Here is a 20,432-nt window from a genome sequence, read left to right as displayed (position 1 = left end):
ATGAAGGCTGAATCATGTAGCTAACTGTTTTATCATAATCTCTTACATAGTTGAAAAAATGAAAATCCACAACACTTCCAGTCATTCGATTGGGTCAGGAATGGAATGAATGAAGCCCCTATATAGCAGCGAGAATAGGAATTGTGCTGGCTGCTGAAGCCTGTCGCACTCTCTGGGGCAATGATTAATGAATGACACCGAGCTCGATAGCTGCAGTCGCTTAAGTGCGGCCAGTATCCAGTATTCGGGAGATAGTAGGTTCGAACCCCACTGTCGGCAGCCCTGAAAATGGTTTTCCGTGGTTTCCCATTTTCACACCAGGCAAATGCTGGGGCTGTACCTTAATTAAGGCCACGGCCGCTTCCTTCCCACTCCTAGCCCTTCCCTGTCCCATCGTCGCCATAAGACCTATCTGTGTCGGTGCGACGTAAAACAACTGGCATCATCATCATCATAATGAATGACAGATGAAATGAAATGATATTGGAGAGTGTTGCTGGAATGAAATATGACAGGGAAAATCGGAGAACCCAGAGAAAAACCTGTCCCACCTCAGCTTTGTCCAGCACAAATCTCAGATGGAGTGACCGGGATTTGAACCACGGAACCCAGCGGTGAGAGGCCAGTGCACTGCCGCCTGAGCCACGGAGGCTCCTTCTTATGTAGTTAATATGTGGACATGTACTACAGTGTATTTTTAAATGTTTCCTTTTTTAAGGGAATTTTTTCTATTATACACTGTCAATATGGAATATTATGAATATGAGATTCATAAACTGTAATATTACTCTACATACGCTTTTAAAAACAATCTCTTTGAACTCATTCTACAAATACATCACGAAATCACCTTTTCCGCACAGGTTGATATTTGGGTAAAGTTATTTATTCATTTATTAACTTTGCCTGAGAAAATCTGAGGAACCCATGAGCCTTGGGCAAGCAGTAGAAGTGGAAAGCATGAGGTTATCTAATTATTACACTAAGCATGGCGTCTCATAGCACTCGGTGTTACGAACATATTTGTTCTTTGTGCTAATAAATGATCTAGTTTACAATATGAATTCTATACCCAATGGTGCATTATACCACTATGCCTGCATTGTAGGCCCTAATGTTATGCCACTAAGTCATGTTATGCTACATACAGTCAAAGAATGGGAGTAAGAAATATATAGATTTATACCAGACAAAGGAAACAATAAAAACAAGCAGGAATTAAAGCAAAGTTGGAAGTCAATGAGAATTCTATTGCTGGGGCATTCAATAAGTGAAAAGCAGAATGGCAAGTAATTAATAAGGAGATTGATAGAATTACAGAAAAGCAAAAAACTGAAATATCCCCTGATGAATTCAATCACTATTTTGTTCAGTCAGTAGATAACAACGATGAAAAAACAGATGACTCCGCAATTGATTTATCAGACATACGGCGACACTGCAGAGATAAAAATCAATATTTTGGTCATTTTGGCAATTTTTTTACAAGTGAAATTGAAAGGATTGAGCTGCTTCTTTCTTTTCACAAAGTTATTTAGATGAATTCAAACAATTTATCACTTTAATAATGCTTTGTTTGCCAGTCTACACACAGCAGAAATGGGCGTGGCATCTGCTGAACTGCTTTGTTAGGTAATGATGCCATTGTCATGTTTCCATTCAATCAAATATGCCTGTTCTTTGCAATTACGCATCCATGGGATGGGCCAAAAGCGCCCCCCCCCCACCACCTCTCCCTATATATTTATACAGACTCAAGCCGTAAGATCTACCATATTTCTGAATGAATTTTTAAAGCCTGTTACGGACTAATATTTCAGTACTCGACTGTCATTGAGCAACATTTTATGCTTGTACTGGTATTCCTGATGGTACTACAATAGTGCCGGAAATTATAAGTTTTGTTATTCTTGTATGTTTAATCTTTTCTGTTGGTTCTGTGGTGGTAGCCAGTCTGTTTACTTTTGTGAAGTACGCGCACAAGTAACGCCTTGTAGTTGCGTATCAAGATACTGTTATTATTGAAAGACAGTGTGCTGTAATAATTCATAGCCTGTATTCAAGGGAATAAACAATATGCGTAAACATAAATCAACCTTAGCTAAGCGACGAATTGCTGTACTTTTGAGAGGAAAGAGATGGGGATCAGCTACTACCGACCGGGCGAGTTGGCCGTGCGCGTAGAGGCGCGCGGCTGTGAGCTTGCATCCGGGAGATAGTAGGTTCGAATCCCACTGTCGGCAGCCCTAAAGATGGTTTTACGTGGTTTCCCATTTTCACACCAGGCAAATGCTGGGGCTGTACCTTAATTAAAGCCACAGCCGCTTCCTTCCAACTCCTAGGGCTTTCCTATCCCATCGTCGCCATAAGACCTATCTGTGTCGATGCGACGTAAAGCCCCTAGAGAAAAAAAAAAAGCTATTACCGAACAGGAGTCTCCATTGAAGAAATCAGGGACAAAAGATCATGAAATGTTATCGGAATCAGATTGTTCTCATCAGGAAAGTGTCGCATCAACTTCAAGCCATGCAAGTCCTGCACCTATACCCAACAATCATGCCATGACAGAAACTACAATCCCCACAACTTCGACTCAGGGAAAGTAGCATTGTGAAAAACAATATGCAGGTGAATCATTTTCCGTTCTTTGGTAATGGAGAAGAAGACACAAGCTTCCAGAGTTACCAGTATTCGTACAGAAGCTGCTAAGAAAGGAAGGGAAGGAAAAACATATGGTTCTGTTGACTTTGAGGTAATGAATCAGGAAGAAAACATCACTTGAATTTAAGATTTAATTTTCCCGTCAATTGTAATTTTTACACTTAAATCCCATTTTTCTCCCATAATATTCAGCCAATAGTAACAAAATTTGTATGATATATGAATCACAGCTATATTAAGAAACCTGCATATGGAACATTTTATTGCAGAATTTTTTCAAATAGTAGATTTTTAAATCCTAAATTTTAGAACGTAAAAAATTACACAATCTTTAGTATGATATATCTCCTTATATAAATCATGTACAGAAAAATCGATAAGTAGTGATTTAAAAAGATGTATTATCTACCTAATTACAAATCTACATTAACATGTTAATTAAATTTCATGAAAAAATGGAATTAAAAATTTCAAAAAAATTCAAAAACTTTTTTTGGAAAAACTATTAATTGTATATGAATGAAATTTTTGTGATATCTCTACTTTTATGTAAGTGACATTCCCACAAAGTTTTGTGAAAATCCATGCACTAGGTAAAAATATATTTTTATCTCTGGAGTGTTGCCGTAACTGTCCAAACCCATGCAGTTCCAAAATTTTATTTCAGGTGGAAGGCTGTATTTACTTGTGAAGTTAAAAATGTAGTGAAGAAACTTACAAGCTTCAACAGCCAAGACATGTATGGAATATCAAATAATTTTCTCAAATCAATAATATATCATGTTCTTAAGGCCCTCTCTATCTGTATTAATGACAGTTAGGATACAGAATGTTAACGGAAACTTAAAAGTATTCAATAGTAATCCCAGTATTTAAAAAGGGCAGAGCAATTACCGGCAAGTTTCAATTGTCCCAGTATTTGGAAAAATTCTAGAATATATTATGGTAGAACAACTAGAAGACTTTTCTGAAACTAAGGATCTACTTCATAATGAAGAGTTTGGATTTCAATTGGGTAAATCAACTACTGGAACAACTGACTCCTTGCCTGTACACATTTTCTTTGTTTTAGAAAACAGGAGGCTTGCTCAGATTACATTGTGACCCATTCAAATTTGATTGCAAAATTACATTACTGTGGAGTTAAAGATAAACAGCTTCATATCCTGAGGTCATATGAAGGTCACCGTAAGCAAACAGTAAAAGTGGAAGACATGAGGTCATCTAACCATTACACTAAAAATAGTGTCCCATAGGACTCAGTGTTAGGGATATTTTTGTTTTCGGTGCTAATAAATGATCTAGTTTACAATGTCAACACTACAACCAGTTCAGTCTTATATGCAGGTGATGCAATTTTCATAATAAACGCCAATATTGTAGACGACATTAGGCACCTAACAAAGGAGACCCTATATTCTGCAAATGAATGGTTTACAACAAACAAGCTCTTACTAAATTCTTGCAAAACTCAAAACATTGCTATTTTGCCTCAGTACCCATCAAATTATTGAAGATAATGGCCCTATCAAGCTGTTAGGATTGTATTCAGATGCTAAGCTGACTTGGGATTCATATGTTGATTTTATCACATGGAAATTGTCAAAGGTACTGTATTTATTAAGGGCCCTTACTTTTGAAGTACTCCCCTGCAAGCCATGTGACCTTTCCGCAGTGGGGACACTTGTGCGTCCCAGTGAACCAGACAGCCAAGCAGCAGGTGAAACCATATCGGATGGGTATCTGTCGAGAGACCAGACTAACGAACGGTTCTTCGTGGCGGGGTAGCAGCCTTTCAGAAGTTGCAAGGGTGGCAGTCTAGATCACTGACTGAAATGGCTTTGTAATAATACTTGAGATGGCTTAGCTGGATTGATACTGCTACATGGCTGAAAGCAACGGAAAACTACAACCATAGGTAAATCCCGAGTATGTGCAGCTCTCTCTGTATGAATGATGTACTGATGATGGCTTCCTCCTGAGTAAAATATTCCTGAGGTAAAATAGTCTCCCATTCAGATCTCCGAGAAGGGACAATCATCAGGAAGATGGATACTGACATTCTGCGAGTTGGAGCATCGAATGTTAGAAGTTTGAATCGTTGTAATGGCTTAGAGAATCTGAAAAGTGAAAAAACTAAAGTTAGAAGTAGTTGGTATAAGTGAAGTACGCTGGCAAGAAGAGCAGAATTGTTTATCAGGCAACTACAGAAATATCAACACAAAATCAAACAGGAGAAATGCAGGCGTTGGTTTAATAATCAATAAAAAATAGGGCAGCAGGTAAGCTATTATGACAACCATAGCGAAAGGATTATTGCTGTCAAGATAGACAGCAAGCCAATCCCTACCACAATTACACAGTAGTACAGAGCGATCCACATAATCCTGAACTACTTTAACAGGTCATAATTCCCTCAGAAAGCCTGTAGAAACTGGAAATTTGTTTTAATAATCTGAGTGGTTCTGGGAGAATTGGTACCGCTGCCCATTGTTGACAGTTTTGTTGATTGCTGGGACAATAACTAGCACTGTAGCAAATTAATAATTTGTTCGCAGTCCTTAGCTGGCAGTCGCAAATGGAAACATGCAGTCTACATTTTGAGAGCGTGTTTTTATTGTAAAAACATACTGGAAGACAGAATCGTTGGTTACAACACAATGTGCGCGATGTTCCACCAAAGGCAACAGTTTCATCCATTGTACTGAAGCTGGAGACATGAAGACAACTGGTGTACTAAACAGTGACAGTGGGAAATATAGACCACCACTGAGTGCAGAGACTATTGATAATGTTCAAAGACGCTTCAAGAACTCTCCCAAGATATCGTTGTGTCGATTGGCCAGGAGACAGGCATTTCATACGACACATGTCAGAGGCCTGCGAAGAAATCGGGGTTGCAACAATACAGAGTGCATATGATGCAAGCATTGAAAGAAGCAGATCATAAGAAACGAATGCGTTGTCTATGGTATTAGGGGTTTATTATTCAACGTCCAGACATTCTCTCCATAACTTGGTTTCCAGATGAGGCATGGTTTCATCTGTCAGGTTACATCAACACACAAAACAGCAAATATTGGGCTCCTGTAAACCCCCATATCATCCATGAAACACCATGGTGTGCAGTGTCAGCTTCCAGGATTGTTGGCCCCATTTTCTTAAACACAAATGTAGACTCTGCAGTTTATACAGGCATCTTCAATATATTTGTGGAGCAGCTGGATGATGTCACACTGGCAGAAAGTTATTTCCAAAAAAGATGGAGCAACGTGTCATATGTCTAACGTTTCCATGCAACTTGTAACCAGTTTCTTTGATGGCCAAATAATCTCCAAAAATTTGTGGCCCCCCGATCACTTGACCTAACCATGCCAGACTTTCCCTTATGCAGGTATCTTAAAAGGGGAGTATACAAGAATAAACCTCAGACAACTGCTGGACTCCATAAGGCCACCAGACATGAAATAAGCAAAACTGGTGAGGATACACTTTGCAGAATATGGTGAAACAAGTACAGTTGTGTATGGATGCTGGTGAAGGGCACTTCCAACATTTACTGTGAGGAATCTCTCAACAAAGTATTGTTACCAGTTTCTTTGAGGACAGAATAATCTCAAAAAATGTGTGCAACTACCTGGATCACCGGACCTTACCTTATGTATGTATGTATGTATGTATGTATGTATGTATGTATGTATGTATGTATGTATGTATGTAATCTCCCAATTGTGTATTATCATCTCCCAAAGTTGCACATGTGTCCTATTATTGATTCAAATGTTATGACTCATTAAAGTAGTTCAGGTATATATAGATCGCTCTGTACTAGTTCAGCGAATGTTTAAGAAATTAAAAAAAATATATGAAGAGATAGAAGACTTAATACAATACGTAAAATGTGACGAAAAGCTAATTGCGATGGGAGACTGGAATGCAGTGGTAGGAGAAATCAGATTGGGACAAAGGAATGAAAGAGGAAGTCAGCTGGTTAAAATCTGCACCGATCTTAATTTACTCCTTGCTAATACTTGGTTCAAACACCAAAAACACCGGCTGTAAACAAGGACGAGAGTTGGAGACACTGGAAGGTAGACTTCATTACAATTAGGCAGAGATTCAGAAACCAGGTGATAGATTGCAAGACTTTCCCAGGAATAGACGTGGACTCTGACCATAACTTGTTGGTTATGAAATGCAACCTAAAGTTATATAAAATGAAGAAAGGAAAGAATGGAATCTAGACAAGTTGAAAGAACAGAGTGTGGGGGATTGTTTCAAAGAATGTTTTGCACAAGTACTAAATCAAAAGGCTGAAGGAAACACAATAGAGGAAGAATGGACAGTAATGAATAATGAGCTCAATAGGGCTGCTGAAGAAAGGTTAGGAAGAAAGGAATGATCAACTAAGAATCAATGGGTAACTCAGGAGATACTAGACCTGACTGATGAATGACAAAAGTACAAGAATGCAAAAGATGAGGAGGGCAGAAAAGAATACAGCTGATTAAAGAATGAAGCAGATAGAAAATGCAGGACAGCTAAGGAAGAATGGCTGAAAGGGAAGTACAAGGATGTTGAAGGTTGTAGGGTCCTAGGAAAGGTAGATGCTACTTACAGGAATATCAAGAAAACCTTTGAAGAAAGGAAAACTATGTGTATGAATATTAAGTTGCTAGTTGCTTTAAGTCGCACCGACACAGATAGGTCTTATGGCGACGATGGGACAAGGAAGGGCTAGGAGTGGGAAGGAAGCGGCCATGGCCTTAATTAAGGTACAGCCCCAGCATTTGCCTGGTGTGAAAATGGGAAACCATGAAAAACCATTTTCAGGGCTGCCGATAGTGGGGTTCGAACCTACTATCTCCCGAATACTGGATACTGGCCGCACTTAAGCGACTGCAGCTATCGAGCTCTGTATGAATATTAAGAAGTCAGATGGAAAACCATTTCTAGAGAAAGAAGACAAGGCAAAAAAGATGGCAGGAACATATACAAGAGTTGTATAGATGATATGTATAGATGATATAGTTCTGGAACAAGAAGACGCTGTTGATGCTCATGAAATGGGAGACCCAATTATGACAGAGCTTTGAGAGTCCTAAATAGGAACAAGGCATCTGGAGTTGATGACATTCTCTCAGAATTACCAACTGCCTTAGGAGAAACCAGCATAGTGAGGTTATTCCATTTTGTGTATAATATGTTATATGTATGATACAGGAGAAGTGCCATCCGATTTTTGGAAGAATGTTGTTACAATGGAACCTCGATTCTCCATTTTTGGAGGGATCACGAAAAGAAAAACTGTACAATATGGGAAAACAGGAATTCTGGTAACGAATTAAAACCATAAAAAATTTAGCTAAACATCACATTCATGAAATACGGTAACTTATGTATAATTATAATCTTACCAACACACCTAAACCAAACCAAACTACAGCCCTAATGGGCCTTGGCCTACCTGGTGACCACTGTTCCACCCCAAGGCCTGCAGATTACAAGGTGACGCATGGTCAGTGTGACGAATCCTCTTGGCCGTTATTCCTAGCTATCTAGATCGGAGTCACCATCTTACCGTTAGATAACTCCTCAATTAACTGTAATCATGTAGGCTGTGTGGACCTAGAACCAGCCCTCATACCCAGGTAAAAATGCCTGACCTGGCCAGGAATTGAACTTTAGGCCTCCAGATGAGAAGCAGGAAAGCTAGACCACGGGGCCGACTTCGGACATTAATTACAAGAGAAAAAGTCTTGATACTTTACACTCAGTTTTACCGGGAAAACTTTGTCAGTTTCCTGTGAAAACTTCTTTCACGTCAACAACTTTGATCAGCCAAACCCATTGAAAAATACTGTAAATAACAACGCCAAGCCAAACAGCAATCGATCACAAATAGTTTTTAATTCTCTAACCTAATGAAATAAAGCACCTTTGATACAAAAGCGCCCAACATGATGGCAAAATCCTTTCTATCTTCCATTGTAATTTGGTAATTGGTATAGGTACTGTTTAAAGTATGGTTCTCAAAGTCTTGTAATGCATAAATTAGGCCTACATCGATTGTTAAAGGTCATTTTGAACTTGAGAATTTCAAATGTAAGTAACGATTCTCAAAATTTCTTGAATTCATTATATCCAATTCTGCTCATCGCTAATCACAAGCACATTGGAAAGAGAAAAAAATCATCAAAACTCCAGAAATTTCAGTTTATTTGTGACCTTGAGCTCAGCTGGAAAGCGCATTGAGGCACTGAATAAGCTGGTATGAGAGGGAAATAATACGAACTTTTTTTAAATATTATGCTGCGCATATGAAACGACTGCAGTTTTTATAAGGCCATTTTAACATATAAACGTAAACATAAAAAAAAAAACAGTCTTATATTGAGGACCAAAACAGTAATAGGCAGTTCCAAAACCTAACCATGACCGGGCAAGTTGGCCGTGCAGTTGAGCGCGCAGCTGTGAGCTCGCATCTGGGAGATAGTGGGCTCGAACCCCACTGTCGGCAGCCCTGAAGATGGTTTTCTGTGGTTTCTTATTTTCACACCAGACAAATGCTGGGGCTGTACCTTAATTAAAGCCACGGCCGCTTCCTTCATTTCTAGGCCTTCCCTGTCCCATCGTCGCCGTAAGACCTATCTGTGTCGGTGCGACGTAAAGCAACTAGCAAAAAAACCTCCCATGGCTTCTTATTTGCAAAGTGCAACATCTGTTCTGGTTTCGAGAACATAATCATATCGGATCATATTAAAATACTAGATTCGTGGTAAGAAGGAGCATTTTCGATTCTGCCTGAAAGCCCAGTGCCTTGAGAGAAGTGCTGAATATCTCTTCAGCGGTACAATCGAAAGAAGTAAAAAGTAGACATTTAACCCTGGACATAATGTAGACGGTTTACAAGAAGTCCTACGAACATTTGACGAAACTCGTTCCATCTTCAAGTACAGCTGTCGTAATGTGTCCTGTCTCCTAACTGTTGCGGCCACTCTCTGCTTAATGATTTCCGAGGTGTTCCTAAATAATACCTGCCAAAAGCAATGTTAAGATATTCCCCTTATGCAAGTTCACCGCCGATCACTTTCCCAGTATTGTACAGTACTTGCTCTAGTTACCGCAATGACGTGACGTTAACGCCAAGATCCATAGATATATCGTAGCCATCGTTTTGTGAGATACTATTTCTTGAAAAAAGCTTGATCAAGGATTTAGCATTTATGGGACTGAAATTTCCTGACGGACGATGCGGGAAATCGTTTGTTCAAAGAACGGATAATGCAGGATTTTTAAAACATGATTTAATTAGGATGCTAACTAATTAGTTAAAAATAAACTTTACCATTACGGAAAAATGGGAGGACTGTCACAAACAATCCTCAGAGATGATGTAGAACTCCTACTTATGACTAAACTGTAAGTACTTTAGTTGAACAGTAATTATGAAACTGCATTTAGATCTTGTTTCTTTATCATTCCATAGATTTTTGGTGAGTCAAATTGTTAAGGATTAAAAGTTGCATACTATCATATTCAAAACCTGTATTGCACAGGGTCATTTGCAGTATTTTCTCTAAGATTCTGAACAGATGAGTAGTAAGTTTGTTAGGCAGTTTTCTCTACCACTCAAGGTGGCAGCATTAAATCCAAACACAGTATGATGCAGTAGCATAGCCAGGATCGACCAAAAGGGGGTGTTATAGTCACAAAATGATGATAGAACATAATGAACGTGCTTGTGCATGTGTGGTGCACACAGGCATGAGTGTTGTTATAAGGACACTGATACAAGTAAATTATGTTGATATTCAGATTGCAGTACCGGTACACTACAAAATCTTCTTAGAAAACAGATTCAAGAGATCTGTTAGTTTTACAATTGCGTCTCTGTGAATGTTCAAGCAAGCCAACCCACTGAGTCGACTTTCACTAGTTTGTTGTCAGTTTCTGTTTATTTTCTTTCGTAACAATGCCACGGGGGGTTCTGACCCCCAGTAACCCCCACTTGGCCACACCCCCGGTATGATGGTATTTATAAATCCAAGACAATGGTCAAACACTTCACTGGCACGTCAATGAAACCCTTGTAAGGCAAAATTCTAGTACTTTGGTAGGTCTGTGACAATAGGATCTTGTAAGTTTCTACTTCAAAATAACATTCAGTCTATCTAAATGATCATTTAAAATACTCATCAAATATCAATTGATTTTGTTTTTAAAAAAGCTTGTATCTGAACAGGAGAAAGATAAACTTCATCAGTTAACAGAAGTATTAGCAAAAATTGTACTCAGATCTTCAGTAATAAGCTGTGAAGTTCCAATTTTACACAGCTTTCATTTTGAATCTGTGAAAATGATGAACTTGAGATTAATCTTTATAATAGGTCTAATTATTAGTTAGTTGGATCCATTGTCATCAATTTCATGCCTAATACACAACTGTGATTTAGATTTATACATCTGATATACATGCTTGTATATCAAACAATGTCTCTTCATTTGAAAAAAAATCTTTACAGTACGTTTCATGAACATCATTTCACTGGATTTTAGAATTGTTATCACTTATCAACACTCAATCATTTTATCATTCAATGTCCAAGAATACATAATCTGGCATCTTAAATTTACGAAGCCAATGAACTTGTATTTTGGTTATGTGAAGTACCTTGAATAAAATACATATAATATATGAAACTATCATGTATATTTAAAAAACTGTGACATATTTTAAATGCATACTTTTCACAGAAAAAGCAAACGTAAATATTATGCCATACAATAATATCACCAATGAATATTATGAATCATAATTGCAATAATGAATTTACAGCATTGTTATATTAGTGACAAAAGCATGACCAGTACAGTATAAGACATATTACTATTCAACAATCTTTCAATCTTTTCTGATAATCTCTTCACAGATGCCCCAGTTGTAAAGTGTAGCTCTAGATACTTTGTGCAGCAGTCAAGAAGACTAAATAGCCAATAATCACATGAATAAGGAATATGAATCTATTCCCAAAGTTCTTTGATAATTAAGCCAATAATTATATGAATAAGGAAGATGAGTCTATTCCCAAAGTTCTTTCATAGTTACAGTATATATCAGTTTACAAATGAATATTATACCATGGTCACCATCTTTCATGCATACAGTTAATGAATTTATGCCTGAAGTTCTAAATGTTCTTATAAGTGGCAGTTTTCTGTCCAAATATTATGATGATTTGATAAAGTGTTTAACCAGTAATTTGGTGACTAACAACAAGATCAATTATACTAATTTCAACATGATTTTTTAAGTCATTAAAAGTGTATTAATATTTCGGTACAGCATCTGAAGTAACGGTAAAATTCATCAAAAAGCAACCATGGGTACATGCACTATTAAATGCCAACGAAAACCTAGTACCTATTATGCTATATGAATAGCAATCATAATGATCGAAAGGAACCCAAAACAGTCACTAACCATGCTTCCTCTGATTTAAAAAAAACTTTCATGGCAACTTCATGACTTGTCACAGTGGAATGTATTTCATTTCTCTTACCGTATATCATCACAATTAGGAAGTAAATAATTCTCGCTTAAGCTTCCATCCAGGGCTCTTCCATGCCCTAAAAATCCCATTATTATCAATCCTCACTCTCACCAAACTCTCATCAACGACTATTCTAGACACAAAAGAAAATCTTATTTACTTTCTTCTTCCTGCAGATTTTCATATTTTTTTTCTTTCTCAGTCTTTGAAGTTTCATGTAACTTTAACTTTCATTATGTAGTTGTAGCTGAATCTCTTTTCTTCTCATTGGTTGCAATACTAGTAACATAACTGTTTTCATATTCAGTCAGTGAATATGAGTGCTATCCTTCATTTCTGTTCAATCTTCTGTTTCAAAAACTACGGCACATTTAAAATGTATACTCTCCACAGCAAAAGTAAACATAAAACTTACCCCTTTCAAGATTATCACAAATATGTGGGAGGAGACAAATCTAAAACATATAGTAAATAACTTATACCGGTACACACATTTGTAGTAACAAACTATGATAAAACAATTCACTTCCCAGTAATTTCCACCCCTTGATTTCTAATCCTAAAATATAGAAGGCAATGGCCGGCATTCCTGGTAAGGAACATTATCTCAGTAATTCTCTCTTCAAATTCTCCATTAGTACTCATGAAAAGGCCTATGATATAGTTTGTTTCTATTTGGTAGAAATGTATAAAACTATACAATCTGAACTTTTCTTTGACATTCCTTGAGTTCCATAAACTGCAACATTATCTACTTGTTGCTGTTTCACAAATTTCTGTCTATGCACAGAAATAACTAGATCTTCAATTTTCCATAGCTTGTTCCAACTGGATGATAGAGATGCAATGAACTCTCATCCCATCTCTCCTTCTCCCCTTACCTAGCAAGAAATATTGTACACTTTTAAAGCAATGCAGTTATCAAACGAATAGCAATCGATCACATATGAATTCCACTCATACAAGATACAAGAAACAGGAATCATGCAGAAACATGATGAAAAGCTCCATTCCTATAGGATTCTACAGTATTAATATTGAAACGTACAATAAAAAAAAACCATTATGGGAAATGACCGAGCTGCTAAAAGATTAAACAAATCAAAGACATACCTGTGCATCAATCACTTCCCAACATCTCTGCATGAGTTCAGGCTCTTCGAAGAGCCGAGACTGACTAAGCAATAAGCAAGCATTCTTTGCTGTTAAGCTAGTTTCTAAGTAATTAACACATGCCCGAGCTAGATGAGGTACGATGTATTTCTTTGCCACGTACAATGTGGCCAAAACTGTGTCTGCTTCTAGCTGAATCTCATCACAGTAGAGATACCTGAGAGAAACAAGGAAATAGCTCGAGAGTAACACCAACATTCTAGTAATCCACAAATTAGATGTCATGATTCACTAGTAAATAAATATGATATATATATGTGACTTACACATCACATGTAAAGGAAACTCACTTAAGAAGCGTTAAAAATGCAGATGGCTCTACATCAGGCACTTCTATTTCATCTTTGTTTTCAGCCAAGCCACCATAAAACATGGCAAAGAACACAGAACTTCCAGTTGCTAAGACATATTTATGAGCAGGAATTGTTTGTGTATGACCTGCAATGACAATTAAACAAAACAAAAATTAAGGAATTCAAAAGTAAAGAGAGTAAAATTTTCAAATTAATTATCTTTACCTGGACTTCCGACAACAAAATGAATGTCAGCCATGAGTTCATTGTTAAACATCGCAGCATTACGTTCTCTCACTGTAGGTTTAAATGCTTGCCAGTTCGGATCAACTGTTGAATGCCCTGGACTGGTAAGGTTAAAAGTAGTTGTATTAACAAGGTTAGGTGAGGCAAGAGGAGACGTAGGTGCACTAGCTGGCTGCGTGACCTGCATTGTCTCTCTCTGGGAGATACTATGTGGTGGAGAGAGGGAGAGACCACCACTGCTGAGAGTTTCAGCTGCAAGACAAGAACCATCATACAATAAACAAAACATTACTGAATACTTAAAATTTATGAACAAACATCAGCATCATTCAGAATGCATGGACAGCACAAGAAAGATGGTTATGTAGTTGAAAAGACATATTCCTAATATATTATCTGAACATAAATATCCAGTTCCCAATTCAAAACTGTACTGAGACTGTCCCTGAGACATATTTCCCACTAATGGGTATCATTACACGATTGATTCCATCTAACTGGCGGTCATACAAATTTTAGTGAAAAACGGAAGAGTACGTATAGGTACTTTAAGGCAGAAACAGGTTCCAAAAAGGATATTCCAGGAATCATTAATGAACAAGGGGAGTGTGTATGCGAGGATCTTCAAAAGGCAGAAGTATTCAATCAGCAGTATGTAAAGATTGTTTGTTACAAGGATAATGTCCAGATAGAGGAGGTGACTAATGCTAAAGAAGTATCAAAATTTACCTATGTCAACACTGACATTTACAGTAAGATACAAAAGTTGAAAACTAGAAAAGCAGCTGGAATTAATAAGGTTTCTGGGGATATACTAAAGACAATGGGTTGGGATATGGTACCATATCTAAAGTATTTATTTGATTATTATTTGCATGAAGGAGTTATACCAAATGAATGGAGAGTTGCTATAGTAGCCCCTGTGTATAAAGGAAAGGGTGATGGACATAAAGCTGAAAATCACAGGCCAGTCAGTTTGACATGCATTGCATGTAAGCTTTGGGAAAGCATTCTTTCTGATTATATTAGACAAATTTGCAAAATTAAAAACTGGTTTGATAGGAGGCAGTTTGGGTTTAGGAAAAGTTATTCCACTGAAGCTCAACTTGTAGGATTCCAGCACGATATAGCAGATATCCTGGATTCAGGAGGTCAAATGGACTGTATCGCAATTGTCCTATCTAAGTCCTTTGATAGGGTAGGTCATGGGAGACTACCGGCAAAAATGAGTGCAATGGGACTTGATAAAAGAGTGACTGAATGGGCAGCTAAGTTCCTGGAAAATAGAACACAGAGAATTAGAGTAGGTGAAGCTTTATCTGTCCCTATAATAATTAGGAGGGGAAGTCATCAAGGCAGTATTATTTGATCTTTATGTTCTCTTACATATATCAATGATATGTATAAAGAAGTGGAATCAGAGATAAGGCTTTTTGCAGATGATGTTATTCTGTACAGAGAATAAATGTTACAAGATTGTGAGCAACTGCAAAACGACCTCGATGTTGTGAGATGGACAGTAGGCAATGGTATGATGATAAACAGGGTTAAAAGTAAGGTTGTGAGTTTCACAAATAGGAAAAGTCCTCTCAGTTTTAATTACTGCATTGATGGGGTGAAGGTTCCCTTTGGGAATCATTGTAAGCACCTTGGTCTTAATATAAGGAAAGATCTTCATTGGGGTAATCACATAAATATGATTGTAAATAAAGGGTACAGATCTCTGCACATGGTTATGATGATATTTAGGGGTTGCAGTAAGGATGTAAAGGAGAGGGCATATAAGTCTCTGGTAAGACCCCAACTAGAGTATGGTTCCACTGTATGGGACCCTCACCAGGATCACTTGATTCATGAACTGGAAAAAATCCAAAGAAAAGCAGCTCAATTTGTTCTGGGTGATTTCCAACAAAAAAAATTGCGTTACAAAAATGTTGCAAAGTTTGGGCTGGGAAGACTTAGGAGAAAGGAGACGAGCTGCTTGGCAAAGTGGTATGCGATAACAATATAGTTTGTCCGTTATTGGACATTATAAATTTTCCTGCTAACTCATTCATGGTTGCCAGCATTTCGCCCCAGTGTGCTATGTTGGGCTCATCCACAGAATGCACTAGCCATGCGTCTTGGTGGGTGTGATATTTACTAAATGATGAGCCTAACATACCACACTGGGTCGAAATGCTGGCAACCAGGAATGGGTTAGCAGGAATATTTATAATGTCCAGCAACGGACCAACTATATTGGTATTATAAATTTACTAATTCGGAACAAATATTTGAGGTTCCCTTTGGGAATCAACATCTTTATCATAAGTGGTAGTTCCGAGCTGTCAGTGGAGAGATGGCATGGAATAACATCAGTAGACGAATAAGTTTGAGTGGTGTCTTTAAAAGTAGGAAAGATCACAATATGAAGATAAAGTTGGAATTCAAGAGGATAAATTGGGGCAAATATTCGTTTATACGAAGGGGAGTTAGGGACTGAAATAACCTACCAAGGGAGATCTTCAATAAATTTCCAATTTCTTTAAAATCATGTAAGAAAAGGCTAGGAAAACAACAGATAGGGAATCTGCCACATAGGCAACTGCCCTAAATGCAGATCAGTAGTGATTGACTGACTGATTGATTGATTGATTGATTGATTGATTGATTGATAATGAGATGACTATTAGTTTCTTAAACTCCACATAACATCTCCACTACATGCTTTAATAAGGAAAATACCACGTGTCCAATCCAAATCAGAACAGTTGACAAAACAGTCATGAAGATTACAATATATTATATACAAGGTGTAATTTCAGGGTTGGATTCCTCAAATATAGAGAAGGAAAAATGTCTATATAAACACGGGACCGGGAACGCGTACTTTTTGAAATATCAGACTCTGTCGTTGACTAGAATCTCAAGTGTTGTGGGCTATCTTGCATGCAATGATGTACTCCTGTCATTATCTCACAAGAGGTGTTCAAAATGACCACCACCTGTCCCGGTATACTACGGGCTTATGCTCGACGCCGCACAAGCGAATATGTCCCGTGTTATACGCGCTATTTGAAAGGACCTTACAATTCTGCCATAAAGTGTTGCTGGAAGTATTTCCAGAAGAGTATACAGTCTATCGTAGAGACCGAGGAGATAAAATGGGAGGGGGGTGTTTATTCTGGCTAAGGAAACTTACTGTTCACATAAATGGTTTATCGATGAAAGGGATGAAATATTAGGGATAAAATTAGTATGTGATAATATGAAGGAGGTGGGAATTATAGGAACATATAGGCCTGGAAGAGAGGAAAGAGACATGGAAATATTTGAGAAAATAATAGATTGTACTCATAAAAACAATAATAATGATATGGTAATAATTGGGGGAGATCTAAACTTGCCTGAAGTTGAACGGAATGGAGCTGCAAGTGAAGCCCATGAACAGAAACTGGCAAATAAGTTAATTTGGGAGGGAGGATATACACAAGTAGTACAAGAACAGACTCGTCTCAATAACTTACTAGATGTATTCTTGGTTAAACCATGGGAAATTGTTGATAAAACTGAGGTAATTGAAGGAATAGGTGACCATAAGGCTGCAATAATGGATGTAGGACTGGTACCAAAAAGGCTTAATAAGAGGGTCACACAAGACAAGAAATTGTACAGAAAAACTAAAGTTGATGAATTTGGGACTTACCTTAAATCACAATTCAGTTGTTGGATAAGTGAAGGGAGTAATGTGGATACACTTTGGGCTAAATTTAAAGGAATCATTTGGGAAGGAGAGAAGAGATTTGTACCTGTTAAGAAGGGTAAAATGACCTCAGACCCTGTTTAATATACAAAGGAAATAACAAAATTAAAAAGGAAATGTAGAATAGTAAACAGGAAAATCAAAGAGGGTAGGGAGAGTAGAGAAACTAGAAAACAGCTAATGAGGGAAGTGAGTGAAAAAGGATGCAAAAGAGAATGATATGAATGGCATACTTCAAGACGGTAATGACACAGGGAAATGGAAAAAGCTGTATTCATATATCAGGAATCAAAAGGAAAAGGAATCCAAATTCCTACAATGGTGGGAGACGGGAGTGAACACAATTGAACAGATACTGAGAAAGCAAACCATTTAGTAGGGAATTCAGAGATTCAGTAGAAGATTGTCAGGAGTTGGAAACCGAAACAGAAGATAGAGAGGGAGAGACACATAAGGAAACAAGAAGCTTCTCATTCACAAATGAAGATATTTTCAGAGAAATCCAACTGCTTCAGCAAGGAAGTGATCAAATTACTGGGGAGGTATTAAAGACAATGGGGTGGTACACAGTGCCTTATTTAAAATTTCTCTTTGACTATGTCATAAATAATAGTGTAATACCAAAGGAATGGAAGGAATCTATAATAATACCAATTTATAAAGGAAAGGGTGATAAAAGGAAATCAGAGAACTACAGACCAATCAGCCTGACCAGTATAGTTTGTACAATACTGGAGAGTTTAATATCAAAGTACATCAGAGGGATATGTGATGATAAAAATTTCTTCATAGCAGCCAGTATGGATTTAGAAAGAAATTCTCTTGCGAGGCACAACTGGTGGGATTTCAGCAGGACATATCAGATCAGTTGGATTCAGGAGGCCAGTTAGATTGCATAGCCATAGATCTTTCCAAAGCCTTTGATAGAGTGGAACATGGAATATTATTAAAGAAATTGGAGGGAATAGGATTGGACGTAAGGGTTACACATTGGATAAAAACATTTATAAATTCAAGGGTTCAGAAAGTCAAAGTAGGAAATAATGTATCCCAGGAAGAGAAAGTTTGGAAGGGGATTGCACAGGATAGTATAATCGGTCTGTTACTTTTCTTAATATACGCAAATGATTTAGGGAATAATATAACATCAAAAATAAGATTGTATGCAGATGACATAATTGTTTATAGGGAAATAAATAACATTGAGGATTGTTCAGAATTACAAAGGGACCTTGAGAGTATCCAGCAATGGGTTGAAGAAAATAATATGAAGGTTAATGGAGGCAAATCAACTATTACAACATTTCCAAACAGGAGTTTTAAAACTGAATTTCAATATACTTTGGACAAGGTAGCTACGGTAGCTGTGAAATACTCAGGTGCGAGATTTGAAAGTAATTTGCACTGGACGGGTCATGTGGACGACATTGTTGGGAAAGCATACAGATCGTTACATGTCATAATGAGGCTACTTAAAGGATGAAACAAAGAATTAAAAGAGAAAAGTTACCTAAGTATGGCTCGTCCATTATTGGAATATACAAACAGTGTTCGGGATCCTCATCAAGAATACCTAATAAAAGAAATAGATAGTGTGCAGAGGAAAGCAGCAAGATTTGTAACAGGGGATTTCAGGAGAAAGAGTAGTGTGTCAGAAATGTTAAAGGAACTTGGGTGGGAAATTTTAACTAAGAGAAGGGAGAAAACTAGGCTTATAGGATTTTATATATATATATACAGGAGAAGAAGGATGGGGAGATATCCGTGAGAGGCTTCGGTTGGAAAATAATTATATCGGCAGGACTGACCACAAGTATAAAATTAGAAGGATTTTAGCAGAAGCGATTGGGGTAAATTTTCTTTCATTGGGAAGGGTGTGAAGGAGTGGAACAGTTTACCAGGGGTAGTGTTTGATCCTTTTCTAAAATCTGTACAGATATTCAAGAAGGGAATAAACAGCGACAGAGAAAATAAATGAAATGTTAGAGGGCATTCGACCAGTGCAAGTAAATAAAAAATGTGTGTGAATAAATTATAATTCCATCCCCTGGTCTAAGGAGTTTGGACAGCCAAAATAGGGGACTGCCTGTAGGGGTGAAGCACAGTGGGGACTTCGAGGGCCCTGGGACCGCTACGGTAGCTGTGAAGGCGTTTCAGGAACTCTGAAAAGTGGTGGCAAAAGGGACTCGGGTTAAGACGCAGCAGGTCGTTATGCTACTTAGGTTCCAAAATGGGTAAAAAATAATGCAATGGAAATTTTAATCTTATACCAGTTGTACAGTATTATTTGAAGTAATTCCACATACTGTATATGACTTGACTATGTTTGTAAGTACAGGAGATATTAAAGTAGAATTTTGTAAACAATATAAATTTATTAAGGATGAGCTGTGTGTTTAATAGAAAAAACTGTTAGCATAAATTGTATAATATTATATTCTAGGAAAATTTTCTTCATCTCTTGTTAATTTAAAATTCAGTGCTTGACAATAACATATTTTAGTGTACCATTTGCCACCGAAGTAGACACCTCATTTGCAAATAAAGAGATTTTGATTTGATTTTATTCATCCTCCACAACAGTCGCATACAGCACATACTTTGCTTAAAAATACACAAAGAAGTCCAATGGGTTTAGATCAGGTGATCGTGGAGGCCTAGAACAGTACACATTTCCAGACCCATTTTCCTATATACTTTTTCCTTCTCTGTATGTGAGGAATCCAACCCTGAATTTATACTGTGTATTTTTTAAATATC

At 37.4% G+C, this 20,432-nt stretch overlaps 1 protein-coding gene across 1 annotated transcript in view; it reads right to left on the bottom strand.

Moving 5' to 3' along the window:
• The window catches only part of lute (BTB/POZ domain containing protein 3 lute), a 198,681-nt gene that overhangs the window by 59,388 nt on the left and 118,861 nt on the right, over positions 1 to 20,432 (bottom strand). The window contains exons 2-4 of the mRNA XM_067140812.2: positions 13,907 to 14,179; positions 13,679 to 13,826; positions 13,329 to 13,545 (exon numbers count right to left, since the gene is read on the bottom strand). Of these exons, the coding sequence (XP_066996913.2) occupies positions 13,329 to 13,545; positions 13,679 to 13,826; positions 13,907 to 14,179 (638 nt within the window). The remainder of the gene's footprint in view (positions 1 to 13,328; positions 13,546 to 13,678; positions 13,827 to 13,906; positions 14,180 to 20,432) is intronic.

The sequence above is a fragment of the Anabrus simplex genome, chromosome 2 (assembly GCF_040414725.1).
Source record: "Anabrus simplex isolate iqAnaSimp1 chromosome 2, ASM4041472v1, whole genome shotgun sequence".
NCBI classification, from domain to species: domain Eukaryota; kingdom Metazoa; phylum Arthropoda; class Insecta; order Orthoptera; family Tettigoniidae; genus Anabrus; species Anabrus simplex.
The sequence above is the reverse complement of the archived record's forward strand: the minus strand, read 5'-3'. Positions and strand labels throughout refer to the sequence as shown.